Source organism: Bidens hawaiensis, unplaced genomic scaffold (assembly GCF_021521415.1).
Source record: "Bidens hawaiensis isolate Kalapana, Puna unplaced genomic scaffold, B.hawaiensis_p1.1 tig00025049_1, whole genome shotgun sequence".
Lineage (NCBI taxonomy): Eukaryota > Viridiplantae > Streptophyta > Magnoliopsida > Asterales > Asteraceae > Bidens > Bidens hawaiensis.
In genome coordinates, this window is record NW_027493987.1 from 218,878 (window position 1) to 246,324 (window position 27,447).

The 27,447-nt window shown below is 45.0% G+C and overlaps 1 protein-coding gene across 1 annotated transcript; it reads right to left on the minus strand.

Annotated features, from left to right (window-relative positions):
• Nucleotides 1-59: 59 nt before the first annotated feature.
• LOC143570775 (uncharacterized) lies at nt 60-26,175 on the minus strand. Its single transcript, XM_077056342.1, has 3 exons — nt 25,870-26,175; nt 25,256-25,776; nt 60-170 (listed from the first exon to the last, which is right to left on the minus strand). The coding sequence occupies exons 1-3, from the start codon at nt 25,875-25,877 to the stop codon at nt 94-96; spliced, it is 606 nt and encodes a 201-aa protein (XP_076912457.1). The 5' UTR covers nt 25,878-26,175; the 3' UTR covers nt 60-93.
• Nucleotides 26,176-27,447: the final 1,272 nt, after the last annotated feature.

Below are 27,447 nucleotides of genomic sequence, written 5' to 3' on the forward strand. Positions count from 1 at the left end.
TTCTAACTTCTAATACGAGTTAGGAGATGTGTCGTACATGCTCGTACACATTTATTAAAATCAATCAAGAGCTCCAACCATAAACCGTTATTGTTAAGCATCCTTACCCTCTAACCATTCTTTAAATCTTGCTTCTTTATCATCTTTAAACTTATCAAAACTCTCCAAACCTGAAGAAACACTAAGTGAACCCTGGACAGATTATAGATAATCTGGGGTTTAAGTAATGTTTCCCACGGGGATGAGGTCTAGCAGAGAATTGTTCTTCAGGGGACCTGCAAAACAAACACCGTAAGCTCGTCACTGAGAAGGGGGGGGGTTCCTCCTTGTGACCACCCTCCGGCGTGAGAATCAGACTAGATTGCTCTGAATATAAGTGTATATTAAGAGATTGCTAGATAACAGGATAGCAGATGATCTTACCATTCCAAGATGTTGGAGTATTTATAGCCGAAGGTAGGTTTCCTAGAAGGTACATGTGACATCTGCCCTGATCCGACCCGACCCAGGTACCCGTTTCTCTGACCCGATCTCTTTCTTTTATGATCTAGTATATATTTATACTTATATTTTACTTTTAATAATAATATATATATATTCCTTCCCGCCTCTTTCTCTCTCTTTCTTTCCGCCGTCCCGTCCCTCCTTCTCTCTTTCCGCCCTCTTTTCCCTCTTGTCGCCGTCCCGCCCTTAAGCCTTGTTTCCCTCTTTTTCTTCTCTTTGCTTGTCCTTTGTTCCTTCCCGCCTAAGGTTGTCTGCGCTGCTCCACGCGCCAGACCCCTTACAAGGAATCCTGCGTGAAGACCACCTGTTTCAGCGATACGCGAGACGAACTCTTCTCGCAGCGCGCTAAGGATTTGTAGTTCTTCTCGCAGCGCGCTAAGAATCGTAGTTCATCCCTCGACGCGCGAAGAATTATAGTTCTTCCCGCGGCGCGCTAGGAATTTTAGTTCCTCCCGCGGCGCGCTAAGAAATGTGATTCTTCCCGCGGCGCGCTTAGAAATGTAGTTCTTTCCGCGATGCGTTAAGGTTGGTTCTGTCTGCCTTCGCGCTCGCGCTCTCTTGACCTTCTGTGTCAGCCTTCTCGCGCTAAACCCTTTGAGTTTTCTTCTGTTTAATCTAGCCGTTTGCTTTTGTGTTGTCTTATCTTTTGAGCTGTTGACCTAATCTGCTTTATGTCTGAAAAGTTACTTTCGGCGCAGCATGCGCACCAACCCCATTGGTTGACAGGAAAAGTGACTGACATCATCTTTTGAGATCTGCTTTTTCCATGCTTGAACAGTACCTTTATCTGATCTGCCCATGCCTTTTTACTGTTCCCTGACAGCTTTATCTTGCCCCCTGCAGCTGCCATATCTTTTGATATCTTTTGCTTTTGGAATCTTTTGCTTTTTGAGATCTTTTCCCCTTTTTCTAGGGATTGTGTTCCCTAGGGTTTCTCTATAAATAATAGTATTATTTTTCCTAACACTACACACACAAAAACACTTAATCTCTCCTATTCTCTCTTGCTCCTTGCTCTCTCTGCCGCCTCCTCTCTTGCCTCCGTCTTCCTCCCTGTTCTGCCCTGCTTTTCCGGTAATATATATATTATATATAATAATTTACTTATTAATTAGGCTAACTTATAATCAAGACTTAAAGCAAATCATTAAAACAATAATCTTATTTATAGGTTAACTTGTGCTTGTTTAAAGTTGGTTCTTGCTTTATCTTACACCACATCGTTTATCAAGTGAGTAATCTCGTACCTAATCCCTTTTTGCTTTTAATGTTTTGGGATGTTCATGTGTTCATACAAACTTAGAGTCTTAAACGGTTTATGAACTTTAGTCGCGCAGTATCCCATGTGTTGAGGACGTAGACTTGGCTGTTTATTTGTATGTGTGGATCATTAACCGTCTTGTCGGTCTATTCCGCAGTTCTCATGGTACCATTAGATGAACACGGGAGAACTATCGTTTATGATTTTCTCTTTTGTTTGCACATGCACAGTTTGTCTTGTTTGTGAGCTCAATTGTGAGCACTGGCAGTCTATGAATCTTAGAGTTGGTCCCGATCGGATTACACCCTTGTTGAAAACCAGACATACACATGTTGCGCGCAGATTTATTGTTATCTATGTATTGTATTAAACTTGATTTCTCACCAACACGCAAGTGTTTGACGTTTATTTTAACACATGTTCAGGTTTGCAGTAGCTGTTTTGGAGCTTGTGGACACTTAGGAAGTTTTCTTTATTTTTGACCTAGATTAAAATGTATCAAGACAAGTTATTTGTTGTTCTAATATTTTGCTTTATAATATATTGATTTATGATGATTTATGTTATCTTATTTTTACTTTGCGCGTGCGCGAATGAATGTATTTATTAAATATTGACACCCAATAGTGTCACGAGTAATGAAACAATATGTGGCGCCCCGATGTATAATCCGCCTTTGGTCGGGGTGTTACAGATTGGTATCAGAGCACGAGCAACATCTTCGGTTGGTGTTACAAAAGCTTAGAGCTGAGCAACTCTATGCTAAGCTTTCCAAGTGTGAATTTTGGTCTGATGAAGTACAGTTTCTTGGCCATGTTGTCAACAAGATGGGTATTCATGTCGACCCATCCAAAATTGAAGCAATCAAGAACTGGATTACGCCATCCACTCCTTCCGAGATCCGTTCCTTTCTGGGCTTAGCTGGTTATTACCGGCGCTTCATTTCGAACTTCTCGAAGATCGCTTTGCCTTTAACAGCTCTAACGCACAAAGGTAAACTGTATATTTGGGGCTCGAAGCAAGAAGAAGCCTTTCTAACGCTCAAGCGTTTGTTGTGTGAAGCTCCTGTTCTTGCGCTACCTGAGGGTAATGATGATTTTGTCGTGTATTGCGATGCATCCAACCAAGGTCTCGGTTGTGTTCTTATGCAACGAGGCAAGGTTATCGCTTACGCATCAAGGCAACTTAAGGTTCATGAAAAGAATTATACGACTCACGATCTCGAACTTGGTGCAGTTGTTTTTGCCTTAAAGATCTGGAGACACTACCTTTATGGCACTAAGTGTATCCTCTACACTGACCATAAAAGCCTTCAGCATATCTTTAATCAAAAGGAACTCAACATGAGGCAACGCCAATGGAACGAACTCATCAGCGATTACGATTGTGAGATCCGGTATCATCCTGGTAAGGCTAATGTGGTAGCCGATGCGCTCAGCCGAAAACCCTGCCAGCTTAACTGTATCTTGCCGCGCACCCAGCTTCACTTCGCGCCGATTCAAAGCAACCTTGAATCGCGCATTCGTGACGCGCAGCGCGCATCCATCAGTAATGGTAACCTTCGCGCCGAGTTAGCGTGTGGCGCGGAAGCGCATTTTGTCCCTAATCTGAGTGGAATTCTCTGCTATCTTAATCGCATCTGGATTCCCTTTGATGAGAATCTTCGCGCTGATATCCTGAGTGAAGCGCACAAATCTCGGTATTCTATTCATCCTGGCGCTGATAAGATGTACAAGGATTTGCGCATTACTTATTGGTGGCCCGGTATGAAGAAGGATATTGCTGTGTTCGTAGCTAGATGCCTGACTTGTTCTAAAGTAAAAGCTGAACACCAACGCCCATCTGGTTTGCTCGAACAACCAGAAATTCCTACGTGGAAATGGGAATGTGTAGCGATGGACTTTATTACCAAGTTACCTTTGACAACAAGCAAACATGATAGCATTTGGGTAATAGTGGATCGTTTGACTAAGTCTGCTCACTTTCTGCCCATTCGTGAAAACTACCGTGTTGAGCAACTCGCGCAGCTTTATGTCAAGGAAATTGTCTGCCGCCATGGTACTCCTTTGAGCATCATATCCGATAGCGATGGCCGTTTTATATCTCGCTTTTGGAAATCTCTCCAATCTGCGCTAGGAACTCGCTTGGACATGAGTACGGCATATCATCCCCAGACTGACGGTAAGTCTGAGCGAACTATTCAGACTCTTGAGGATATGCTCCGATCTTGTGTTCTTGATTTTTGAGGTAATTGGGATTCGCACCTGCCTTTGATCGAGTTCTCTTATAATAACAGCTATCATTCCAGTATCGGTATGGCCCCATTTGAAGCACTTTACGGTCGTAAGTGCCGCTCCCCGATTTGTTGGAGCGAAGTGGGAGAAGCTCAAATCACAGGACCCGAACTTGTTCAAGAGACAACCGATAAAATCGCCAAGATCCGTGATCATCTGCTGACTGCCAGAAGCCGACAGAAGAGTTACGCAGATCGTAGGCGGAAGCCTCTCGAATTTCAAGTTGGTGATCTTGTTCTCCTCAAAGTGTCGCCCTGGAGGGGTGTTGTCCGCTTTGGGAAGAAAGGTAAGCTTGCTCCTCGTTATGTTGGTCCATTCAAGATTCTCGCGCGTGTAGGAAAAGTTGCCTACAGACTAGACCTGCCGCCCGCGCTCAGTAATGTGCATCCAACGTTCCATGTATCCAATCTCAAGAAGTGTTTAGCTGACGAAAACCTTCACATTCCACTTGATGAAGTTCAAGTTGATGAAACTATGCATTTCGTTGAGAAGCCTGTTGAGATTATGGATCGCGAGGTTAAGCAAACCAAGCGCAGTCGTATCCCTATTGTTAAAGTTCGCTGGGAGTCCAAGCGCGGAGCCGAGTTTACATGGGAAAGGGAAGATCAAATGAAGATCAAGTACCCGCACCTGTTCTCTGCGCAACCTACTTCGAGATAAATTTCGGGACGAAATTTCTTAAAGTAGGGGAGACCGTGACATCTGCCCTGATCCGACCCGACCCAGGTACCCGTTTCTCTGACCCGATCTCTTTCTTTTATGATCTAGTATATATTTATACTTATATTTTACTTTTAATAATAATATATATATATTCCTTCCCGCCTCTTTCTCTCTCTTTCTTTCCGCCGTCCCGTCCCTCCTTCTCTCTTTCCGCCCTCTTTTCCCTCTTGTCGCCGTCCCGCCCTTAAGCCTTGTTTCCCTCTTTTTCTTCTCTTTGCTTGTCCTTTGTTCCTTCCCGCCTAAGGTTGTCTGCGCTGCTCCACGCGCCAGACCCCTTACAAGGAATCCTGCGTGAAGACCACCTGTTTCAGCGATACGCGAGACGAACTCTTCTCGCAGCGCGCTAAGGATTTGTAGTTCTTCTCGCAGCGCGCTAAGAATCGTAGTTCATCCCTCGACGCGCGAAGAATTATAGTTCTTCCCGCGGCGCGCTAGGAATTTTAGTTCCTCCCGCGGCGCGCTAAGAAATGTGATTCTTCCCGCGGCGCGCTTAGAAATGTAGTTCTTTCCGCGATGCGTTAAGGTTGGTTCTGTCTGCCTTCGCGCTCGCGCTCTCTTGACCTTCTGTGTCAGCCTTCTCGCGCTAAACCCTTTGAGTTTTCTTCTGTTTAATCTAGCCGTTTGCTTTTGTGTTGTCTTATCTTTTGAGCTGTTGACCTAATCTGCTTTATGTCTGAAAAGTTACTTTCGGCGCAGCATGCGCACCAACCCCATTGGTTGACAGGAAAAGTGACTGACATCATCTTTTGAGATCTGCTTTTTCCATGCTTGAACAGTACCTTTATCTGATCTGCCCATGCCTTTTTACTGTTCCCTGACAGCTTTATCTTGCCCCCTGCAGTTGCCATATCTTTTGATATCTTTTGCTTTTGGAATCTTTTGCTTTTTGAGATCTTTTCCCCTTTTTCTAGGGATTGTGTTCCCTAGGGTTTCTCTATAAATAATAGTATTATTTTTCCTAACACTACACACACAAAAACACTTAATCTCTCCTATTCTCTCTTGCTCCTTGCTCTCTCTGCCGCCTCCTCTCTTGCCTCCGTCTTCCTCCCTGTTCTGCCCTGCTTTTCCGGTAATATATATATTATATATAATAATTTACTTATTAATTAGGCTAACTTATAATCAAGACTTAAAGCAAATCATTAAAACAATAATCTTATTTATAGGTTAACTTGTGCTTGTTTAAAGTTGGTTCTTGCTTTATCTTACACCACATCGTTTATCAAGTGAGTAATCTCGTACCTAATCCCTTTTTGCTTTTAATGTTTTGGGATGTTCATGTGTTCATACAAACTTAGAGTCTTAAACGGTTTATGAACTTTAGTCGCGCAGTATCCCATGTGTTGAGGACGTAGACTTGGCTGTTTATTTGTATGTGTGGATCATTAACCGTCTTGTCGGTCTATTCCGCAGTTCTCATGGTACCATTAGATGAACACGGGAGAACTATCGTTTATGATTTTCTCTTTTGTTTGCACATGCACAGTTTGTCTTGTTTGTGAGCTCAATTGTGAGCACTGGCAGTCTATGAATCTTAGAGTTGGTCCCGATCGGATTACACCCTTGTTGAAAACCAGACATACACATGTTGCGCGCAGATTTATTGTTATCTATGTATTGTATTAAACTTGATTTCTCACCAACACGCAAGTGTTTGACGTTTATTTTAACACATGTTCAGGTTTGCAGTAGCTGTTTTGGAGCTTGTGGACACTTAGGAAGTTTTCTTTATTTTTGACCTAGATTAAAATGTATCAAGACAAGTTATTTGTTGTTCTAATATTTTGCTTTATAATATATTGATTTATGATGATTTATGTTATCTTATTTTTACTTTGCGCGTGCGCGAATGAATGTATTTATTAAATATTGACACCCAATAGTGTCACGAGTAATGAAACAATATGTGGCGCCCCGATGTATAATCCGCCTTTGGTCGGGGTGTTACAGATTGGTATCAGAGCACGAGCAACATCTTCGGTTGGTGTTACAAAAGCTTAGAGCTGAGCAACTCTATGCTAAGCTTTCCAAGTGTGAATTTTGGTCTGATGAAGTACAGTTTCTTGGCCATGTTGTCAACAAGATGGGTATTCATGTCGACCCATCCAAAATTGAAGCAATCAAGAACTGGATTACGCCATCCACTCCTTCCGAGATCCGTTCCTTTCTGGGCTTAGCTGGTTATTACCGGCGCTTCATTTCGAACTTCTCGAAGATCGCTTTGCCTTTAACAGCTCTAACGCACAAAGGTAAACTGTATATTTGGGGCTCGAAGCAAGAAGAAGCCTTTCTAACGCTCAAGCGTTTGTTGTGTGAAGCTCCTGTTCTTGCGCTACCTGAGGGTAATGATGATTTTGTCGTGTATTGCGATGCATCCAACCAAGGTCTCGGTTGTGTTCTTATGCAACGAGGCAAGGTTATCGCTTACGCATCAAGGCAACTTAAGGTTCATGAAAAGAATTATACGACTCACGATCTCGAACTTGGTGCAGTTGTTTTTGCCTTAAAGATCTGGAGACACTACCTTTATGGCACTAAGTGTATCCTCTACACTGACCATAAAAGCCTTCAGCATATCTTTAATCAAAAGGAACTCAACATGAGGCAACGCCAATGGAACGAACTCATCAGCGATTACGATTGTGAGATCCGGTATCATCCTGGTAAGGCTAATGTGGTAGCCGATGCGCTCAGCCGAAAACCCTGCCAGCTTAACTGTATCTTGCCGCGCACCCAGCTTCACTTCGCGCCGATTCAAAGCAACCTTGAATCGCGCATTCGTGACGCGCAGCGCGCATCCATCAGTAATGGTAACCTTCGCGCCGAGTTAGCGTGTGGCGCGGAAGCGCATTTTGTCCCTAATCTGAGTGGAATTCTCTGCTATCTTAATCGCATCTGGATTCCCTTTGATGAGAATCTTCGCGCTGATATCCTGAGTGAAGCGCACAAATCTCGGTATTCTATTCATCCTGGCGCTGATAAGATGTACAAGGATTTGCGCATTACTTATTGGTGGCCCGGTATGAAGAAGGATATTGCTGTGTTCGTAGCTAGATGCCTGACTTGTTCTAAAGTAAAAGCTGAACACCAACGCCCATCTGGTTTGCTCGAACAACCAGAAATTCCTACGTGGAAATGGGAATGTGTAGCGATGGACTTTATTACCAAGTTACCTTTGACAACAAGCAAACATGATAGCATTTGGGTAATAGTGGATCGTTTGACTAAGTCTGCTCACTTTCTGCCCATTCGTGAAAACTACCGTGTTGAGCAACTCGCGCAGCTTTATGTCAAGGAAATTGTCTGCCGCCATGGTACTCCTTTGAGCATCATATCCGATAGCGATGGCCGTTTTATATCTCGCTTTTGGAAATCTCTCCAATCTGCGCTAGGAACTCGCTTGGACATGAGTACGGCATATCATCCCCAGACTGACGGTAAGTCTGAGCGAACTATTCAGACTCTTGAGGATATGCTCCGATCTTGTGTTCTTGATTTTGGAGGTAATTGGGATTCGCACCTGCCTTTGATCGAGTTCTCTTATAATAACAGCTATCATTCCAGTATCGGTATGGCCCCATTTGAAGCACTTTACGGTCGTAAGTGCCGCTCCCCGATTTGTTGGAGCGAAGTGGGAGAAGCTCAAATCACAGGACCCGAACTTGTTCAAGAGACAACCGATAAAATCGCCAAGATCCGTGATCATCTGCTGACTGCCAGAAGCCGACAGAAGAGTTACGCAGATCGTAGGCGGAAGCCTCTCGAATTTCAAGTTGGTGATCTTGTTCTCCTCAAAGTGTCGCCCTGGAGGGGTGTTGTCCGCTTTGGGAAGAAAGGTAAGCTTGCTCCTCGTTATGTTGGTCCATTCAAGATTCTCGCGCGTGTAGGAAAAGTTGCCTACAGACTAGACCTGCCGCCCGCGCTCAGTAATGTGCATCCAACGTTCCATGTATCCAATCTCAAGAAGTGTTTAGCTGACGAAAACCTTCACATTCCACTTGATGAAGTTCAAGTTGATGAAACTATGCATTTCGTTGAGAAGCCTGTTGAGATTATGGATCGCGAGGTTAAGCAAACCAAACGCAGTCGTATCCCTATTGTTAAAGTTCGCTGGGAGTCCAAGCGCGGAGCCGAGTTTACATGGGAAAGGGAAGATCAAATGAAGATCAAGTACCCGCACCTGTTCTCTGCGCAACCTACTTCGAGATAAATTTCGGGACGAAATTTCTTAAAGTAGGGGAGACCGTGACATCTGCCCTGATCCGACCCGACCCAGGTACCCGTTTCTCTGACCCGATCTCTTTCTTTTATGATCTAGTATATATTTATACTTATATTTTACTTTTAATAATAATATATATATTTTCCTTCCCGCCTCTTTCTCTCTCTTTCTTTCCGCCGTCCCGTCCCTCCTTCTCTCTTTCCGCCCTCTTTTCCCTCTTGTCGCCGTCCCGCCCTTAAGCCTTGTTTCCCTCTTTTTCTTCTCTTTGCTTGTCCTTTGTTCCTTCCCGCCTAAGGTTGTCTGCGCTGCTCCACGCGCCAGACCCCTTACAAGGAATCCTGCGTGAAGACCACCTGTTTCAGCGATACGCGAGACGAACTCTTCTCGCAGCGCGCTAAGGATTTGTAGTTCTTCTCGCAGCGCGCTAAGAATCGTAGTTCATCCCTCGACGCGCGAAGAATTATAGTTCTTCCCGCGGCGCGCTAGGAATTTTAGTTCCTCCCGCGGCGCGCTAAGAAATGTGATTCTTTCCGCGGCGCGCTTAGAAATGTAGTTCTTTCCGCGATGCGTTAAGGTTGGTTCTGTCTGCCTTCGCGCTCGCGCTCTCTTGACCTTCTGTGTCAGCCTTCTCGCGCTAAACCCTTTGAGTTTTCTTCTGTTTAATCTAGCCGTTTGCTTTTGTGTTGTCTTATCTTTTGAGCTGTTGACCTAATCTGCTTTATGTCTGAAAAGTTACTTTCGGCGCAGCATGCGCACCAACCCCATTGGTTGACAGGAAAAGTGACTGACATCATCTTTTGAGATCTGCTTTTTCCATGCTTGAACAGTACCTTTATCTGATCTGCCCATGCCTTTTTACTGTTCCCTGACAGCTTTATCTTGCCCCCTGCAGCTGCCATATCTTTTGATATCTTTTGCTTTTGGAATCTTTTGCTTTTTGAGATCTTTTCCCCTTTTTCTAGGGATTGTGTTCCCTAGGGTTTCTCTATAAATAATAGTATTATTTTTCCTAACACTACACACACAAAAACACTTAATCTCTCCTATTCTCTCTTGCTCCTTGCTCTCTCTGCCGCCTCCTCTCTTGCCTCCGTCTTCCTCCCTGTTCTGCCCTGCTTTTCCGGTAATATATATATTATATATAATAATTTACTTATTAATTAGGCTAACTTATAATCAAGACTTAAAGCAAATCATTAAAACAATAATCTTATTTATAGGTTAACTTGTGCTTGTTTAAAGTTGGTTCTTGCTTTATCTTACACCACATCGTTTATCAAGTGAGTAATCTCGTACCTAATCCCTTTTTGCTTTTAATGTTTTGGGATGTTCATGTGTTCATACAAACTTAGAGTCTTAAACGGTTTATGAACTTTAGTCGCGCAGTATCCCATGTGTTGAGGACGTAGACTTGGCTGTTTATTTGTATGTGTGGATCATTAACCGTCTTGTCGGTCTATTCCGCAGTTCTCATGGTACCATTAGATGAACACGGGAGAACTATCGTTTATGATTTTCTCTTTTGTTTGCACATGCACAGTTTGTCTTGTTTGTGAGCTCAATTGTGAGCACTGGCAGTCTATGAATCTTAGAGTTGGTCCCGATCGGATTACACCCTTGTTGAAAACCAGACATACACATGTTGCGCGCAGATTTATTGTTATCTATGTATTGTATTAAACTTGATTTCTCACCAACACGCAAGTGTTTGACGTTTATTTTAACACATGTTCAGGTTTGCAGTAGCTGTTTTGGAGCTTGTGGACACTTAGGAAGTTTTCTTTATTTTTGACCTAGATTAAAATGTATCAAGACAAGTTATTTGTTGTTCTAATATTTTGCTTTATAATATATTGATTTATGATGATTTATGTTATCTTATTTTTACTTTGCGCGTGCGCGAATGAATGTATTTATTAAATATTGACACCCAATAGTGTCACGAGTAATGAAACAATATGTGGCGCCCCGATGTATAATCCGCCTTTGGTCGGGGTGTTACTGTACTGCCGGCTGAATAGTATTCCTGTTCTACCAATAGTGGACTATGCGCAGGCCATACTGTTTGGTGGATAGGTTACGGCCAACAGTAACAAAGTCGTCTGCACTATTCCACCAACTGTAGATTATGCACGTCCCACCTACTGTGGATTATACGCAGGCCATGCTGGTTGGTGAATAGGTTACGGCCAACAGTAACACTATTCCACCAACTGTAGGTTGCGCACGCCCCACAGTAAGGGTTGGTGAGTAGGCAGCGGCTAATAGTGACAAACAGTACTAGAGGGTGCTCCTCCTCGTACTGTTGTCGGTGAGCTGTCACCCTGTGATTGGCTCATGGGCTGTTCTGGTCAGATCGTCTGTCCTATCCATACCTTGGTAGGTATAGTACAAACGATCTTTCAGAATCATACGGACTGGCTCTTTTAGGCGGGATTGTTCCCGCCTTGCTCATTCCTTCATGTGACTACTGAAGTAGCTAGTGTCTTGTGCGTGTAGCCCTGCTGTCTGCGGGTAGCCTTCCCTGATGGCTTGTATCCGCAACTGCGGGAACAGGCGGGGTACTTCACCATTGGGAGGCTTTCCCTGCGTGTACAGCTTGCGTACTGCGCGTAAGGTTCTCTGAGCATGGTGGGTCCTGCGGGAGCAGATGGCCTTTGCGCAGACGTCCCTGTTCAAGGTGAGTCTTGCGGGACCAACTGGGCTCTGCTGGGACCTACCTCTTCAAGTCCCCCCAGTCCAATGTTCTTCTCATAAATGTTTAATAAAGTGAGGTGAACTTTTGGACTTTAAGCAAGGGGTTTTGAAAAGGGGTTTTTTAGTTTTAAGGTTCTCCGTGGGGATTCTTCCCGCGGGTTTCCTAATGTCACTTGCAAAAATTCCCGATTTTTTTGCTTGATCTTTGGGTATGATGCGGGTAGGTGTGTAACCTTCTCGCAAGTCAGGAGCGTTGAGTCTCACTTGTATATATTCTCCATGGGGTTCTGGTGGTTTTCAACATAGTGATCAATTATGCTAAGACCACCAATTCCATCACGGAGTTTCAAACAATATAATTCTCGACGTTCCCGTTATGCGGGGATGTTATTCCTCTATCCGCAAGCATTGCCCAGAAGATCCTTCTTGGTTTCAATTCTCTGCGGGGCGCTAGGTATGTGAAGGGTTTTGCCTTTACACTACCCGCGCTCGTCTTACGGTTACTTTACTTCCAAGGTACTGGGGTCCATTCCCTGCGGGTGCTAGGTATGTGAAGGGTTTTGCCTTAACACTGTACCCGCACCTGTCTTATAGTTACTTGGTTGCCAAGGTATTCTTGGCTTCAATTCCCTGCGGGTGCTAGGTATGCGAAGGGTTTTGCCTTAACGCTGTACCCGCACCCGGCTTATGGTTACTTGTTTGCCAAGGTAAGGGGTATTTTCCCGCTTACTTTTTTGAATCTTTTTGAATTTTTTGAAATTCGAAGGGTTGGTGGAAAGATAACAGTCCAAACCTCTGAAACGTCGTGCGACGGTTTCTTCTGACTGTGTCAGGACGTGCAGGAAGTTATGGTGACGTGACAGTACATGGTCATTCCAGACGCTTTTTCAGGCGCGTGGGCGCGATTTTTCGGGCGCGTGGCCGCGAAATTACTGGCACGCGTCCTATTGACAGCTGTTGCCAGCTTGCTTTTTGCCACGCGTCATAGTTTCATTGCACCCTCTATTTCTCTCTCCTCCGCATTAAATTCACCGCATTAATTGCGATTAGTATATAAAGGGGGAGAGGGTCCTTCGTAATTCACACCTTCACCTCTTCTCTTCTTCTTCTTAGCGATTTCCGGCAAATACTCCCCTCTTCAGGCAAGCATTTTCCCGAAATCGCTTTCTTCTTTCTGCAAGATGTCTTCACATGATCTCGAGTCTACAACTGATGACAGGAGTACTGCTGGCAAGTGCCAGTGTGCTCTGCCCGGCGATCAGTACCGGTATGTTGTTAGGAAGTTCATGCTCGATCCTCTCGAGCCTGAGTTTCCTGAACCCCATCAGACCGTGTACGATGCCCCTAGAGGCAAGATCGGGGTTTATGCAGCATTCTTTGTCTATGGGAATCTTAGGTTCCCATTGACAAAGTTTGTTTACCGTGTCCTTGAGAGGCACGGTGTTCATCTGACCGAGTTGCACCCCATGGCGATCGCCAAGATTCGCCACTTCGAGTGGGTGCGCCGGATTTTGGGCATCGAGCCCCATGTTGACCGCCTAATGACCTTCTACACTTGGAGGTGCATCCAGGGGTGGTATACCCTGACAACCCGTATCAAGGGTTTGAAGATTTGCGCGACAGAGCGCAGTCTTCGCGCGTGGAAGCGGGAGTTCTTCTACATTTCTGCCCGCGCCATCCCCCTTGCCATGAAGTTTAAAAATGGCCAAGCAATTCCGAGCCTTCACGCCACCAACTACCAGGAGGCGGAATGGTTTTCGAAGATATCCCGGGTCCAATCTCCGGTTTACCGGTTTGCGGAGTCCGGGATGGTGATGCTGGGGATGAGCCAGGTGTGGAAGGAGGCGTCTCAGGTTCCCATCCTTCTCGAATACGGTTTGAACTCTATTCCTTATGGTATGTCTTGTCCTTCTTGCTGATACGAGTTTGTCTTCTAACTGTTTCTTTTTTTTTAGAGGGGAACGATTTGGAGTCGCTCCTGTACCCGCGGGAAGCTGACGGTCCCGCGCGGATGGGTACTCGTGCTCTAGACGAGGGCGAGTTGCCCATCCTGGAACAAACGGCGATCGGTTTGTAGAGGTCTATCCGATGGGCCACGAGATCCTGAGCCACCGGCGGCCAGGTAAGGCGATATTCTATCCTCAATCCCTCAATGCTGTACCCGCTGCTGGAATTCCTGACATCCTGTCTTCTTCTGAGGAATCCGCAGATGGTCCTCCGTTGGTGCGGAAGAAGAAGGCTGCCGGCGGGAAAGGGAAGGAGAAGGTGGCCTCCACAGCCGATCCGGTGCTTCTATCTGACACCGAGTCAGATAGTGAAGAGGTGGCGGGGAACCCCGGTGGTGAGAAGACCACTGCTCCGGAGGCTACGACTGTTACCTCCGGAGAACCAACGACGACGACGGTGACCGGCATCAAGAGACCGGCTCCATCGGGCTCGTCCCCGCCCGTCCGTACGTTCAGGCTCAAGAAAACCCGTAAGTACAACTTCAGCTTTTATCTTCATAGCTAAATATTTCTAACACTTTTCTTCTTTACGCAGGCGTGGATGTTAACGCATTCCAGGGTGGAGCGCAGAAGAGTACCTCCCCGCCGATGACGGTAGGCTTGGTCAGCCTACCTGAGGCGTCGACCCAGGCGCCTGCGCCTGCTTCCGCTGGTCCAGTTGCTCATTCCTTTTAGCCGACTGTTCCAGCCGAGATGACGTCACCGCCGGCCGTGAGTGCGATTTTTACAGCATCCTTCACGGAGCCGGCAGTTACTGTTGCTGCTGACTCCACGGCGGCGACCGCGGCGGATACCATGCCTCCGCCATCTACTGCGGCGGAAACCGTGCCGCCTCCGCCATCGGCCTCGACGGCCGAACCTTCAGGTACGCGCGGGGCTTCTCGCCAATCTTTGTCACCTTCCCATCTGCCCGACCTTTTAGATGGATTTCCCTTAGGTTCAGGTGATGGGTTCGGTGGCTATCGGCCTGTGATCGACCCTACAGGTGCGTAGGGTTCTTTTGGCCTTTATATTTTTCTTCATCTTTTCCTAACTGCTTTGTTTCTTTTGCAGTGCCGGATTCCAATGAAGTGTATGTTCCGCGATGGAACATCCGCCGAGGAACAACCCTTCGTACCCCTGTGGAGTGCGTGGAATGGGCTCGCCACGCTGCTCCCCATGGTGCGTTGGGGGAAGCCATGGCTAGCTACCAGGAGGGTAGGCTAACCAATGAGCTTCGGGTTCTCCTGGCCCGGATGTAACACCCCGACCAAAGGCGGATTATACATCGGGGCGCCACATATTGTTCATTACTCGTGACACTATTGGGTGTCAATATTTAATAAATACATTCATTCGCGCACGCGCAAAGTAAACATAAGATGACATAAATCATCATAAATCAATATATTATAAATCATAATATTCGAACAGCAATAACTTGTCTTGATACATTTTAATCTAGGTCCAAAATAAAGAAAACTTCCTACGTGTCCTCAAACTCCAAAACAGCTACTGCAAACCTGAACATTTGTTAAAATAAACGTCAAACACTTGCTTGTTGGTGAGAAATCAAGTTTAATACAATACATAGATAACAATAAATCTGCGCGCAACATGTGTATGTCTGGTTTTCAACAAGGGTGTAATCCGATCGGGACCAACTCTAAGATTCATAGACTGCCAGTGCTCACAATTGAGCTCACAAACAAGAAAGACTGTGCAAGTGTAAACAAAAGAGAAAATCATAAACGATAGTTCTCCCGTGTTCATCTAATGGTACCATGAGAACTGCGGAATAGACCGACAAGACGGTTAATGATCCACACATACAAATAAACAGCCAAGTCTACGTCCTCAACACATGGGATACTGCGCGACTAAAGTTCATAAACAGTTTAAGACTCTAAGTTTGTATGAACACATGAACATCCCAAAACATTAAAAGCAAAAAGGGATTAGATACGAGATTACTCACTTGATAAACGATGCGGTGTAAGATAAAGCAAGAACCAACTTTAAACAAGCACAAGTTAACCTATAAATAAGATTATTGTTTTAATGATTGGTTTTAAGTCTTGATTATAAGTTAGCATAATTAATAAGTAAATTATTATATAATATATATTATATATTACCGGAAAAGCAGGGCAGAACAGGGAGGAAGACGGAGGCAGAGAGGAAGACGGCAGAGAGAGCAAGGAGGAGGTTAAATTAAGTGTTTGTGTGTGATGTGTTAGGAAAAATAATATTATTATTTAGGGAAACCCTAGGGAACACAATCCCTAGAAAAGGGGAAAAGATCTCCAAAAAGTAAAAGATTCCAAAAGCAAAAGATATCAGAAGATATGGCAGCTGCAGGGGACAAGAGAAAGCTGACAGGGAACAGTAAACAGGCATGGGCGGGTCAGATAAAGGTATTGGTCAAGCATGGAAAAAGCAGATCTCCAAAGATAATGTCAGTCACTTTTTCTGTCAACCAATGGGGTTGGTGCGCATGCTGCGCCAAAAGTGGCTTTTCAGACATAAGATAGGTCAGGCCAACAGCACAGAAGATAAGACAATACAAAAGTAAACGGCTGGATTAAACAGAAGAAAACTCAAAGGGTTTAGCGCGAGAAGGCTTGAGCGCACGCGCGAGGGCGAAGGCAGACAGAACGATCCTTAGCGCGCCGCGGGAAAGACTATTATCAGAAAGTATAGCGATGGACTTCATTACCAAGTTACCTTTGACAACAAGCAAACATGATAGCATTTGGGTAATAGTGGATCGTTTGACTAAGTCTGCTCACTTCCTGCCCATTCGTGAAAACTACCGTGTTGAGCAACTCGCGCAGCTTTATGTCAAGGAAATTGTCTGCCGCCATGGTACTCCTTTGAGCATCATATCCGATCGCGATGGCCGTTTTATATCTCGCTTTTGAAAATCTCTCCAATCTGCGCTAGGAACTCGCTTGGACATGAGTACGGCATATCATCCCCAGACTGACGGTCAGTCTGAGCGAACTATTCAAACTCTTGAGGATATGCTCCGATCTTGTGTTCTTGATTTTGGAGGTAATTGGGATTCGCACCTACCTTTGATTGAGTTCTCTTATAATAACAGCTATCATTCCAGTATCGGTATGGCCCCATTTGAAGCACTTTACGGTCGTAAGTGCCGCTCCCCGATTTGTTGGAGCGAAGTGGGAGAAGCTCAAATCACAGGACCCGAACTTGTTCAAGAGACAACCGATAAAATCGCCAAGATCCGTGATCATCTGCTGACTGCCAGAAGCCGACAGAAGAGTTACGCAGATCGTAGGCGGAAGCCTCTCGAATTTCAAGTTGGTGATCTTGTTCTCCTCAAAGTGTCGCCCTGGAAGGGTGTTGTCCGCTTTGGGAAGAAAGGTAAGCTTGCTCCTCGATATGTTGGACCATTTAAGATTCTCGCGCGTGTAGGAAAAGTTGCCTACAGACTTGACCTGCCGCCCGCGCTCAGTAATGTGCATCCAACGTTCCATGTATCCAATCTCAAGAAGTGTTTAGCCGACGAGAACCTTCACATTCCATTTGATGAAGTTCAAGTTGATGAATCCATGCATTTCGTTGAGAAGCCTGTTGAGATTATGGATCGCGAGGTTAAGCAAACCAAGCGCAGTCGCATCCCTATCGTGAAAGTTCGCTGGGAGTCCAAGCGCGGAGCCGAGTTTACATGGGAAAGGGAAGATCAAATGAAGATCAAGTACCCGCACCTGTTCTCTGCGCAACCTACTTCGAGATAAATTTCGGGACGAAATTTCTTAAAGTAGGGGAGACTGTGACATCTGCCCCGATCCGACCCGACCCAGGTACCCGTTTCTCTGACCCGATCTCTTTCTTTTATGATTTAGTATTTATTTATACTTATATTTTACTTTTAATAATAATAATATATTTTCCTTCCCGCCTCTTTCTCTCTCTTTCTTTCCGCCGTCCCGTCCCTCTTCTTCTCTCTTTCCGCCTTGTTTCCCTCTTTTCTTCCAACTCCTTGCTTGTCCTTTGTTCCTTCCCGCCTAAGGTTGTCTGCGCAGCTCCACGCGCCAGACTCCTTACAAGGAAGCCTGCGTGAAGACCAGTTGTTCCTCCGTTACGCGAGGCGAACTGTTCTCGCAGCGCGCTAAGAATTGAAGTTCTTCTCGCAGCGCGCTAAGAACAGTAGTTCTTCCCGCGACGCGCTAAGAAGTGTAGTTCTTCTCGCAGCGCGCTAAGAACGGTAGTTCTTCCCGCGACGCGCTAAGAATTGTAGTTCTTCTCGCAGCGCGCTAAGAACGGTAGTTCTTCCCGCGACGCGCTAAGAATTGTAGTTCTTCTCGCAGCGCGCTAAGAATGGTAGTTCTTCCCGCGGCGCGCTAAGGATAATAGTCCTTCCCGCGGCGCGCTAAGAATCGTTCTGTCTGCCTTCGCCCTCGCGCGTGCGCTCAAGCCTTCTCGCGCTAAACCCTTTGAGTTTTCTTCTGTTTAATCCAGCCGTTTACTTTTGTATTGTCTTATCTTCTGTGCTGTTGGCCTGACCTATCTTATGTCTGAAAAGCCACTTTTGGCGCAGCATGCGCACCAACCCCATTGGTTGACAGAAAAAGTGACTGACATTATCTTTGGAGATCTGCTTTTTCCATGCTTGACCAGTACCTTTATCTGACCCGCCCATGCCTGTTTACTGTTCCCTGTCAGCTTTCTCTTGTCCCCTGCAGCTGCCATATCTTCTGATATCTTTTGCTTTTGGAATCTTTTACTTTTTGGAGATCTTTTCCCCTTTTCTAGGGATTGTGTTCCCTAGGGTTTCCCTAAATAATAATATTATTTTTCCTAACACATCACACACAAACACTTAATTTAACCTCCTCCTTGCTCTCTCTGCCGTCTTCCTCTCTGCCTCCGTCTTCCTCCCTGTTCTGCCCTGCTTTTCCGGTAATATATAATATATATTATATAATAATTTACTTATTAATTATGCTAACTTATAATCAAGACTTAAAACCAATCATTAAAACAATAATCTTATTTATAGGTTAACTTGTGCTTGTTTAAAGTTGGTTCTTGCTTTATCTTACACCGCATCGTTTATCAAGTGAGTAATCTCGTATCTAATCCCTTTTTGCTTTTAATGTTTTGGGATGTTCATGTGTTCATACAAACTTAGAGTCTTAAACTGTTTATGAACTTTAGTCGCGCAGTATCCCATGTGTTGAGGACGTAGACTTGGCTGTTTATTTGTATGTGTGGATCATTAACCGTCTTGTCGGTCTATTCCGCAGTTCTCATGGTACCATTAGATGAACACGGGAGAACTATCGTTTATGATTTTCTCTTTTGTTTACACTTGCACAGTCTTTCTTGTTTGTGAGCTCAATTGTGAGCACTGGCAGTCTATGAATCTTAGAGTTGGTCCCGATCGGATTACACCCTTGTTGAAAACCAGACATACACATGTTGCGCACAGATTTATTGTTATCTATGTATTGTATTAAACTTGATTTCTCACCAACAAGCAAGTGTTTGACGTTTATTTTAACACATGTTCAGGTTTGCAGTAGCTGTTTTGGAGTTTGAGGACACGTAGGAAGTTTTCTTTATTTTGGACCTAGATTAAAATGTATCAAGACAAGTTATTGCTGTTCGAATATTATGATTTATAATATATTGATTTATGATGATTTATGTCATCTTATGTTTACTTTGCGCGTGCGTGAATGAATGTATTTATTAAATATTGACACCCAATAGTGTCACGAGTAATGAACAATATGTGGCGCCCCGATGTATAATCCGCCTTTGGTCGGGGTGTTACACGTGTAGGTTTTCCTTAGAACTTTTTAACATTTTTAGCGTTGTGTTTATGCGGGTTTTGCCGCCTTCCACACGCAACTACTTACTTCTTCCCACATTGATGCGGTGAATACCGGCACATGGGAAGTTCATAAGTTAAAGGTAAGGCTATCAACACATTGTGAAAGGAGAATCATTTCCATTAGAAGTGGCTCTTAGGCCTTTTCTTTACAAGTTCGGAATTGATCTACATATAACATTTGCGTAATTGAGCTCCATTCCATGTTCTTGGGATGGGAGTGCCATCGAGCCTTTCGAGCCGGTATGCGCCCTTTCCCAGAACTTGTTTGATAACGTATGGCCCTTCCCAGACCGGGGCCAGCTTTCCTGGGCGTTCTTGGTTCGAAGCCTCGTTGTTACGCAGTATGTAGTCTCCTTCATTGAAGTTGCAGAGTTTTACCCGCGTGTTGTAGTACTTTTGCATTTGTCGTTTGTAATTCTCTTCACGCACTGCGGCTAAGTCTCTGCGTTCCTCGGTTAGCATAAGGTCTAACCGTCTTTCCGCATCATTGTCCTCTGGCTGGATCAAGACCCTTGGTGAGGGTAAACCAATTTCGACCGGGACCATGGCTTCAGTGCCATAAGTGAGACTGAACGGGGTTTCCCCCGTACTGGCCTTTTTCAGCGTTCTGTTTGCCCAAAGGACGTGCGTAAGCTCGTCCACCCAGCCGGATCTGTGTTCCAAGAATCTTTTCTTTATGCCATCGACGATGCTCTTGTTTGCTCTTTCCACCTCACCATTACCTTGCGGGTGTGCCACTGAGGTAAAGGTGTGGGTGATTTGAAGTTCTTTCAGCCACTGCTGTAGCTTCTTGTCAGCAAAGTTGGTGCCGTTATCGCTCACCAAATTCTGTGGAAGTCCAAAACGACAAATAATAAATTCCCAAATAAATTTTTTGATATGTTTTGCGGTTGTTTGGGCTAAAGGTTTTGCTTCTATCCACTTGGTGAAGTAGTCGATGTCTACCACTAGGAACTGAACATTTCCTGCTGCTGTGGGAAATGGGCCTGTCACATCGATGGCCCACTTCTGAAATGGCCGCGAAGAAGTAACTGGAACAAGTTCATTCTTCGGGCGATGCGTGTTGGGTGCGTAAAGCTGGCAAGACCTGCATTTTCTGGTGTATGCCAGTGCATCCATATGCATCCCCGGCCAAAAGTATCCCGCATTGTTTAGCTTAGCCACAACAGCGCGGGGACCTGCGTGAACTCCACAGATGCCTTCGTGTACTTCCCTTAAGAGGTAGTCAGCATCTTGGTTGTCCACGCATCTTAAGAGTGGGCCAAGAAAGTTACGTCTGTAAAGGACGTCATCGATTAGTTGATAATTCAGTGCTTTACAGCGTAGTTTTCTTGCCTGTGTTTTTGACTCTGGTAGTGTTCCTGCTGCAAGGTAATTTATTATTGCTGTCATCCACGTTTCTGTACCGGTTTGGATGACACAAATTTCCTTGTGCGGGACTGATGGTGCTTCCAGGAGTTCAATGCGGATGTCCTTTCTCAAGTGGGTGAAGGCTAGTGATGCAAGCTTGCTTAACGCATCCGCAGATTTGTTTTCGCTGCGCTTGACGTGTATGACTTTACAATCATTAAAATCACGCATAAAGGTTTTTGCCTGGGCGGGGTACAGAGCCATTGTGTCGTTCACAGCCGTGTACGTCCCATTTATTTGGTTGGCCACCAGCATGGAATCCACGTGGGCTTCCAAGTTTTTCACTCCCATCTTACGCGCAATTCTCAATCCGGCCAAGAATGCTTCATATTCGGCTTCGTTATTCGTACTTGGAAAATCCAACCGAATAGCGTAAGTATATTCTTGGCCTGCTGGGTTGGTTAATTTTAACCCTGCGCCTGAACCCTCGTTACTGGCTGCTCCATCAGTGTAGAGTCGCCAGACATCATTGATGTCCTGTGCTGGGGAGGGTTGAGCCTCCTCCTGGCACTCTTTCTCCCGCGAAGTGGGGACTTCTGCAATAAAATCGGCCAGGACCTGGCCTTTTATGGCTGGTCTTGGCTTGTACTTAATTGCATATTCTCCCAATTCAATTGCCCATTTGGCTAGACGTCCCGATAATTCGGGTTTGCCTAGAACGTTTGAGAGTTTGAAGTTGGTGAGAATGGTGATTGGGTGGCCCTGGAAATATCGTCTTAACCTGCGTGAAGCGTGTATAAGTGCTAAGACTAATTTTTCGAGGGTAGAGTACCGGGTTTCTACGTCTGTTAGTACACGGCTAACATAATAGATTGGCATCTGGATGCCTTTTCGTTCTACTAGCAGGACTGCCCCGGTTGCTCTATCTGTTGCGGAAAGGTATAGGATTAACTCTTCTCCCGCTTGTGGTGCTGTAAGTGTTGGGAGTTCGATCAGGCGTGACCGAATCTCCTGAAAAGCTGCTTCCGCTTCTGGTGTCCAGCGGAAGTGCGTTTTCTTTAAGCAGTTTCTCAATGTTGACACGAAAGGAAACGACTTATCCGCATGGTTTGCCAAAAAGCGATTAAGTGCGACTAGTCGTCCATTCAGTGTCTGAGCATGTTTGATGGTGGTAGGTGATACCATTTTAACAATGGCTTCGACCTTTTCAGGGTTCGCTCTGAAGCCATCTTTAGTAACAATGACTCCCAAGAACTTCCCTTCTTCCATCTCAAATGAACACTTGCTCGGGTTGAGCTTCATGTTTATCTTTCTGAGCGTGTTGAAAGTTTCTTCAATGTCTTTCAACATCGCTTCTGGCTCGGGGCTTTTGATGACCAAATCATCCATATAGACTTCCAAGTTTCTCCCGATTTGGGCATGAAACTCTTTGTCCATCAGTCGTTGGTACATGGACCCTGCATTCTTAAGTCCGAATGGCATCATTTTATAACAAAATATACCATCGGTCGTCCGAAATGCGGTTTTGTCCTGGTCATCTACGGCCATGTGGATTTGATGGTACCCCTTATACGCATCCAAGAAGCATTTAAGGCGAAATGGTGCCAACGAATCCACCTTAAGATCAATTTCTGGTAACGGATAACAATCTTTGGGGCATGCTTTGTTCAAATCTTTGAAATCTATGCACATGCGCCATTGTTTGTCATTCTTCGGTACCATTACGGGATTTGCAACCCATGTTTGATATCTACCAACGCGTACGATGCCTGCGTCAAGGAGTTCCTTGACTTGGGTTCTACACGCGTTAGTTTGTTCAGGCCCCATTACTCTGCGCTTTTGTACGACTGGCGTAACAGCCGGATCGCACTTGAGCTTATGCTCCGCCTTACCTCGGGGTACACCAGTCATGTCAGCTGGTGCCCACGCAAAGATGTCAGCGTTTTTCTGCAGTAAGCGTTTGAGTAAGGTGCGGGTGGGATCAACGATTGTTGGTCCAATGGTAACGGCCTGGTCGGGGTATTTGCCATTGAAGGCCCATTTTTCCGGTTCGGTGATGGTTGGTTTAGCCATTTTTGGTTTGGGTTTAGATGAGACAGATGCGATGCATACCTGGGGAATGCCAGTGATCATCGCTACACCCTCAGCTGTTGGCCATCCCATCATGCCGTGGACTGAAGATACCACGGCGTTGAATCTTGCCATCCCGTCTCTTCCGAATAGGATGTCGTACGTGTGGTGTGGCTTTTTCATCACGACAAAATCCACGTCTTCTGTGCGTGAATGATTCCCATCGGTAAGAGTAACGGGGAAAGATAGGATACCCAGGGGGTGTTTGTGCTGCCGTCAAACCCTTCCATTGAAGCGTAGACCGTTTCCAAGCGTTCTTTGTCTTCATCATCCAGCTTGTCAAAGAACTGCCTGTACATCACTGTCGACGAAGCACCGTTGTCAGCAAGAGTGCGGGAAGTGATGTAATGCCCCAGCTGGCTTTTGATGACGATGGGGCCTTCTTTGTTGGGGCCTCCTGGCACTCGCGGGAAGCGCACCTCAGCTTCCTTCCACGCGCATGGTTCTATCACTCGTCTTTTTCTTCCTCTGACCTTGCCATGAACCATGTTGATGCTGATGTCGACGGGCTTTCGTCCGTTACCTCTGTACCGGTTGTCATTCCTTCCTCCCTTCTTGATTGATGCCACGAGATGTGCAAGTCTTCCATCCTTGACAAATGTCTCAACAATATCCTTCAAGGATGTGCACTCTTCAGTACCATGACCCTTTGTCCCGTGGAAATCACAGGATTTGCTTTGATCCGCATTAGGTTTCTGCCGGATCAATGGGGCTTTTGGCCATGGCAATTTTTCCGTGGCAAATATCTCCGTGACGCTCTTGGTGAGTGGCGTCCACCGGTGTTTTCGGTTTGAAGGGTGCGTGTTGTCCCTTCCGCCAACAAGAGGGCGAGAGCTGGATGAGGTGTCAAAGTTTACCCTTGACTGCCAAATACCTAGCCGCCTCTTTTTGTTCTGCCGGGCGATCCTAACGTTGTTCTCCCTTGTCTTCTGCATGTAGAGGTGTGTACTCTGGGGAAGATCTCTTCCCAGCTGCTTCTCCGTCTCGGCAAAGCGCTTTGCTGCCGTCATGATGGCATCCCATGTGGATGGCATGCCGTCCTTACCCGTCAGTGTGCGGATAAGCTCTGGGTACTCGGCGCCCTGGATGAAAGCGGCGCGAACAAGATCTTCACTTATGTTGCCCAGACTCAGCTTCTTGGAGTTGAAGCGGGTGATGAAGTCTAGTAAAGATTCATCCTCCTCTCTAACGCAGTTGAGGATCGTCCACTGCTCTTCAGTGTACTTCCTCTGCTGGCTGAAGTGCTGGCTGAACTTGTTCTGAAAGTCCGCCCAGTCATATATGTGGTGGACCGGTAAACGATCGAACCATGCCCTGGCTGCTCCGACCAGAGTCATCTGGAACATGTAACACCACGTGGGTTCCGTCCAGTTACTGACGGTAGCCCCCGCAATGAACCTGTTCAAATGGTCGTCTGGGTCGGATAGACCATCATAAGTGCCAATGTTGGACATTTGTTTGGCACTTCTTGGGGCGATTGCTTCCGCAATGTCCCTTGCAAATTTTGACTTTCCTGCATTCGTAGCAGTTGGGTAAAGGTTTTGGAGAAGTCACGCGGGTTTCTCTCCGCATTTGTTGGTTTAAAAGCTTCCCCAAAATTCCTTTTTGGTTGGAAGTCCGTTTCCTTACGCTTCCCTTTCGCCTTATGGCGAGGGTTTGCGTCGGTATCGGATTCTTCCCTTTCGTCGTCTGAGTACTCGCACTCACTGTTCATATTGAGTTGTTGGCGAGTACTGCCGAATTCGTCAGCCTGTTGAACTGAACGCAAGCGTTCGTCCAATTCAGCTTGGAACTCTCTTTGACGTGCTTCGGCCCACGCCTTCACTTCATCAAGTGTTTGGCGAGGGATCCTTCGTTTTTCCTTGGTAGGTATAGTACAAACGATCTTTCAGAATCATACGGACTGGCTCATTTAGGCGGGATTGTTCCCGCCTTGCTCATTCCTTCATGTGACTACTGAAGTAGCTAGTGTCTTGTGCGTGTAGCCCTGCTGTCTGCGGGTAGCCTTCCCTGATGGCTTGTATCCGCAACTGCGGGAACAGGCGGGGTACTTCACCATTGGGAGGCTTTCCCTGCGTGTACAGCTTGCGTACTGCGCGTAAGGTTCTCTGAGCATGGTGGGTCCTGCGGGAGCAGATGGCCTTTGCGCAGACGTCCCTGTTCAAGGTGAGTCTTGCGGGACCAACTGGGCTCTGCTGGGACCTACCTCTTCAAAACCCGACCGATCCGACACCTCTTCTTCTTCACCCCGACTCGACACAGGCAACTCATCCCCAACCGATGACACCAAAGTAGTCGACTTTTCAACATCAATAACATTAACATTAACATTACCCTTCCATCCCACCCGACCCTTAAACCCTGAACCCGCCCGACTACTAATCAACCCCTTCTTCGGTTGCTTCGACGACATAATACCCAACGCCTTCCTAATATCTTTAACCATATCATCCACAATCTGAAACCCGCAATCCGACATCGACCTCACCATCGTGATCGAATCCTCCGAGTCTTCCGTATGCAAACCGACATCACGCGCTTTCGCGACAATGCTGGTTCGGAGATTAACGAGACGCGGTACCGCGTTTTGGGTGTGTTCTTGAACATGAAACAAACCCACTGAGGGTTCGTTAGCTAATGATTTCATCATGTCACCTAAATCTTCTGCTATATATTTAAACCCATTTACTGGTGTGTAATTATGCATCTTGGTAAGTGCAGATCGTAGCTCATCATCACTAGTTAAAACACAAATAATATTATGAATATAAAGTTATGAACAAACCCTAATTGCTTACTAATGGATACCCAATTGGATTAAAGTAACTTACTTGAACATAGATGGTGAATTGGCTGGTCAATTGGGTTCGAACCCTAAATTGTGAAAGTCAAAATTAGGAGTGAAATTCGGAAATTGGTGATTGAAATCAAGAGAAAATGGATTGTGAATAAACAATCAATGATTGGGTTATTATTAATTGGTAAATTGGTGAAATCGAAGTGATGATATTGTGGGATTGAATTGGGGTTTGGTGAATGTTATTGTTTGGTGATGGTGGATGTTACAGGGATAGAAATTGAAGGGTTAAATACACGTTTGATTATTATATTGTGTTGTGTTGTTCTTTTAAAGATAAAGAATAAAAATATTATCTTGAGTAGATTAAAATGGAAGTTTCCTCAACTAAAAAAATTGATTTAATTAATATTAGTATTAATTTTAATAAATCCAAAGTTGTTAAGTAGTTGATAATATTTATTATCTTGGTTGACATTATTATATAGATATAGAATATTTGTGTGTTTATTTATGTGTATGTATAAACTAATACCATAGTGGTCTTATATCATTAAAAGTTTTGAAATTTATAGTGTACTTGGTTTGATAACCAAAAGCGAGTCTTGAATGTCTTAGGTTTTGAAGATTACAATCAAGTATTGTGTTATATGCTTATACGTCGTTTTGTATATCGGTCGAGTCTTTATTTGTTGGCTTGATAAGTATAATGGGATTGGATGGAAGGACTGGCATGGGCTTAGTCAGTTTTAAATGGGCTAAAGTTTCTGTGTTTTTTGCAAGCCTATGTCAGTCCTTCGATCCAAACCCATCAGCTCTTACTAAACCAATAAATAGAGACTCTGGCCCGGCTTGGCGGCTCATATGCAAAACAATGAATAAACATATTTGCACAATATTTTAAACTTCATATTTTCAACATATAAGGGAGAATAATACGAGAATGTTCCTAGGTTGGTGTGAAATCGTAAGAATAATATGATTTTGTGTGAAACTTGATTTGCAGTAGGAGATTTGGTGAGAGGCAAGTCTGAGAGGAAAAAGCTACATATCTAACTAAAATGTTCACAATGACTTACTCTAAACTCGTATGTGATATTGAGTTAAGCGTTGATACAAAAATAAACACTTCAAACAATAATTCGTTACATTTACATTAGTGTTTTGTCGTATTGAGTTAAAACATTTAATCAAACACAAGAGATACTTTCCCTTTTGTCATACCATATAACGACTCATGTAACCATGCCAACATCTTTTGTGTTATCAAAACACTTTCTTTAGATCTTCATAAAAATCAGAAGAGTAAACTGCAGTTTTCGTCCCTGTGGTTTGTCCAAATTTACGGTTTTAATCCAATAGTTTTAAATTTGCGATTTTCGTCCCTGTGGTTTCATTTTACTTGCAATTAAACCTGAATTCACTAGCCCCGCTAAGTTTGGCAGTTAAACCCATCAACGTGCCCCTCACGTGAGAGGAAAATTTGTACATTTTCTCCCCAAATACAACCCAGCCTTTCACGTGAGGGGGCTTGCGAATTGGATTGTGGTTTATTTTATGAGAAAATGGACAAAACTTCCCTGGCGGGAGGTGCACGCTGATGGGTTTAACA

What these genes read in the sequence shown, in the direction of transcription:
- LOC143570775 (XM_077056342.1), bottom strand. An exon ending in AGAGGTGTCGGATCGGTCGG is followed by an intron (nt 171 to 25,255) that starts GTTTTGAAGAGG and finishes GTGTTTCTTCAG; the next exon opens with GTTTGGAGAGTTTTGATAAG.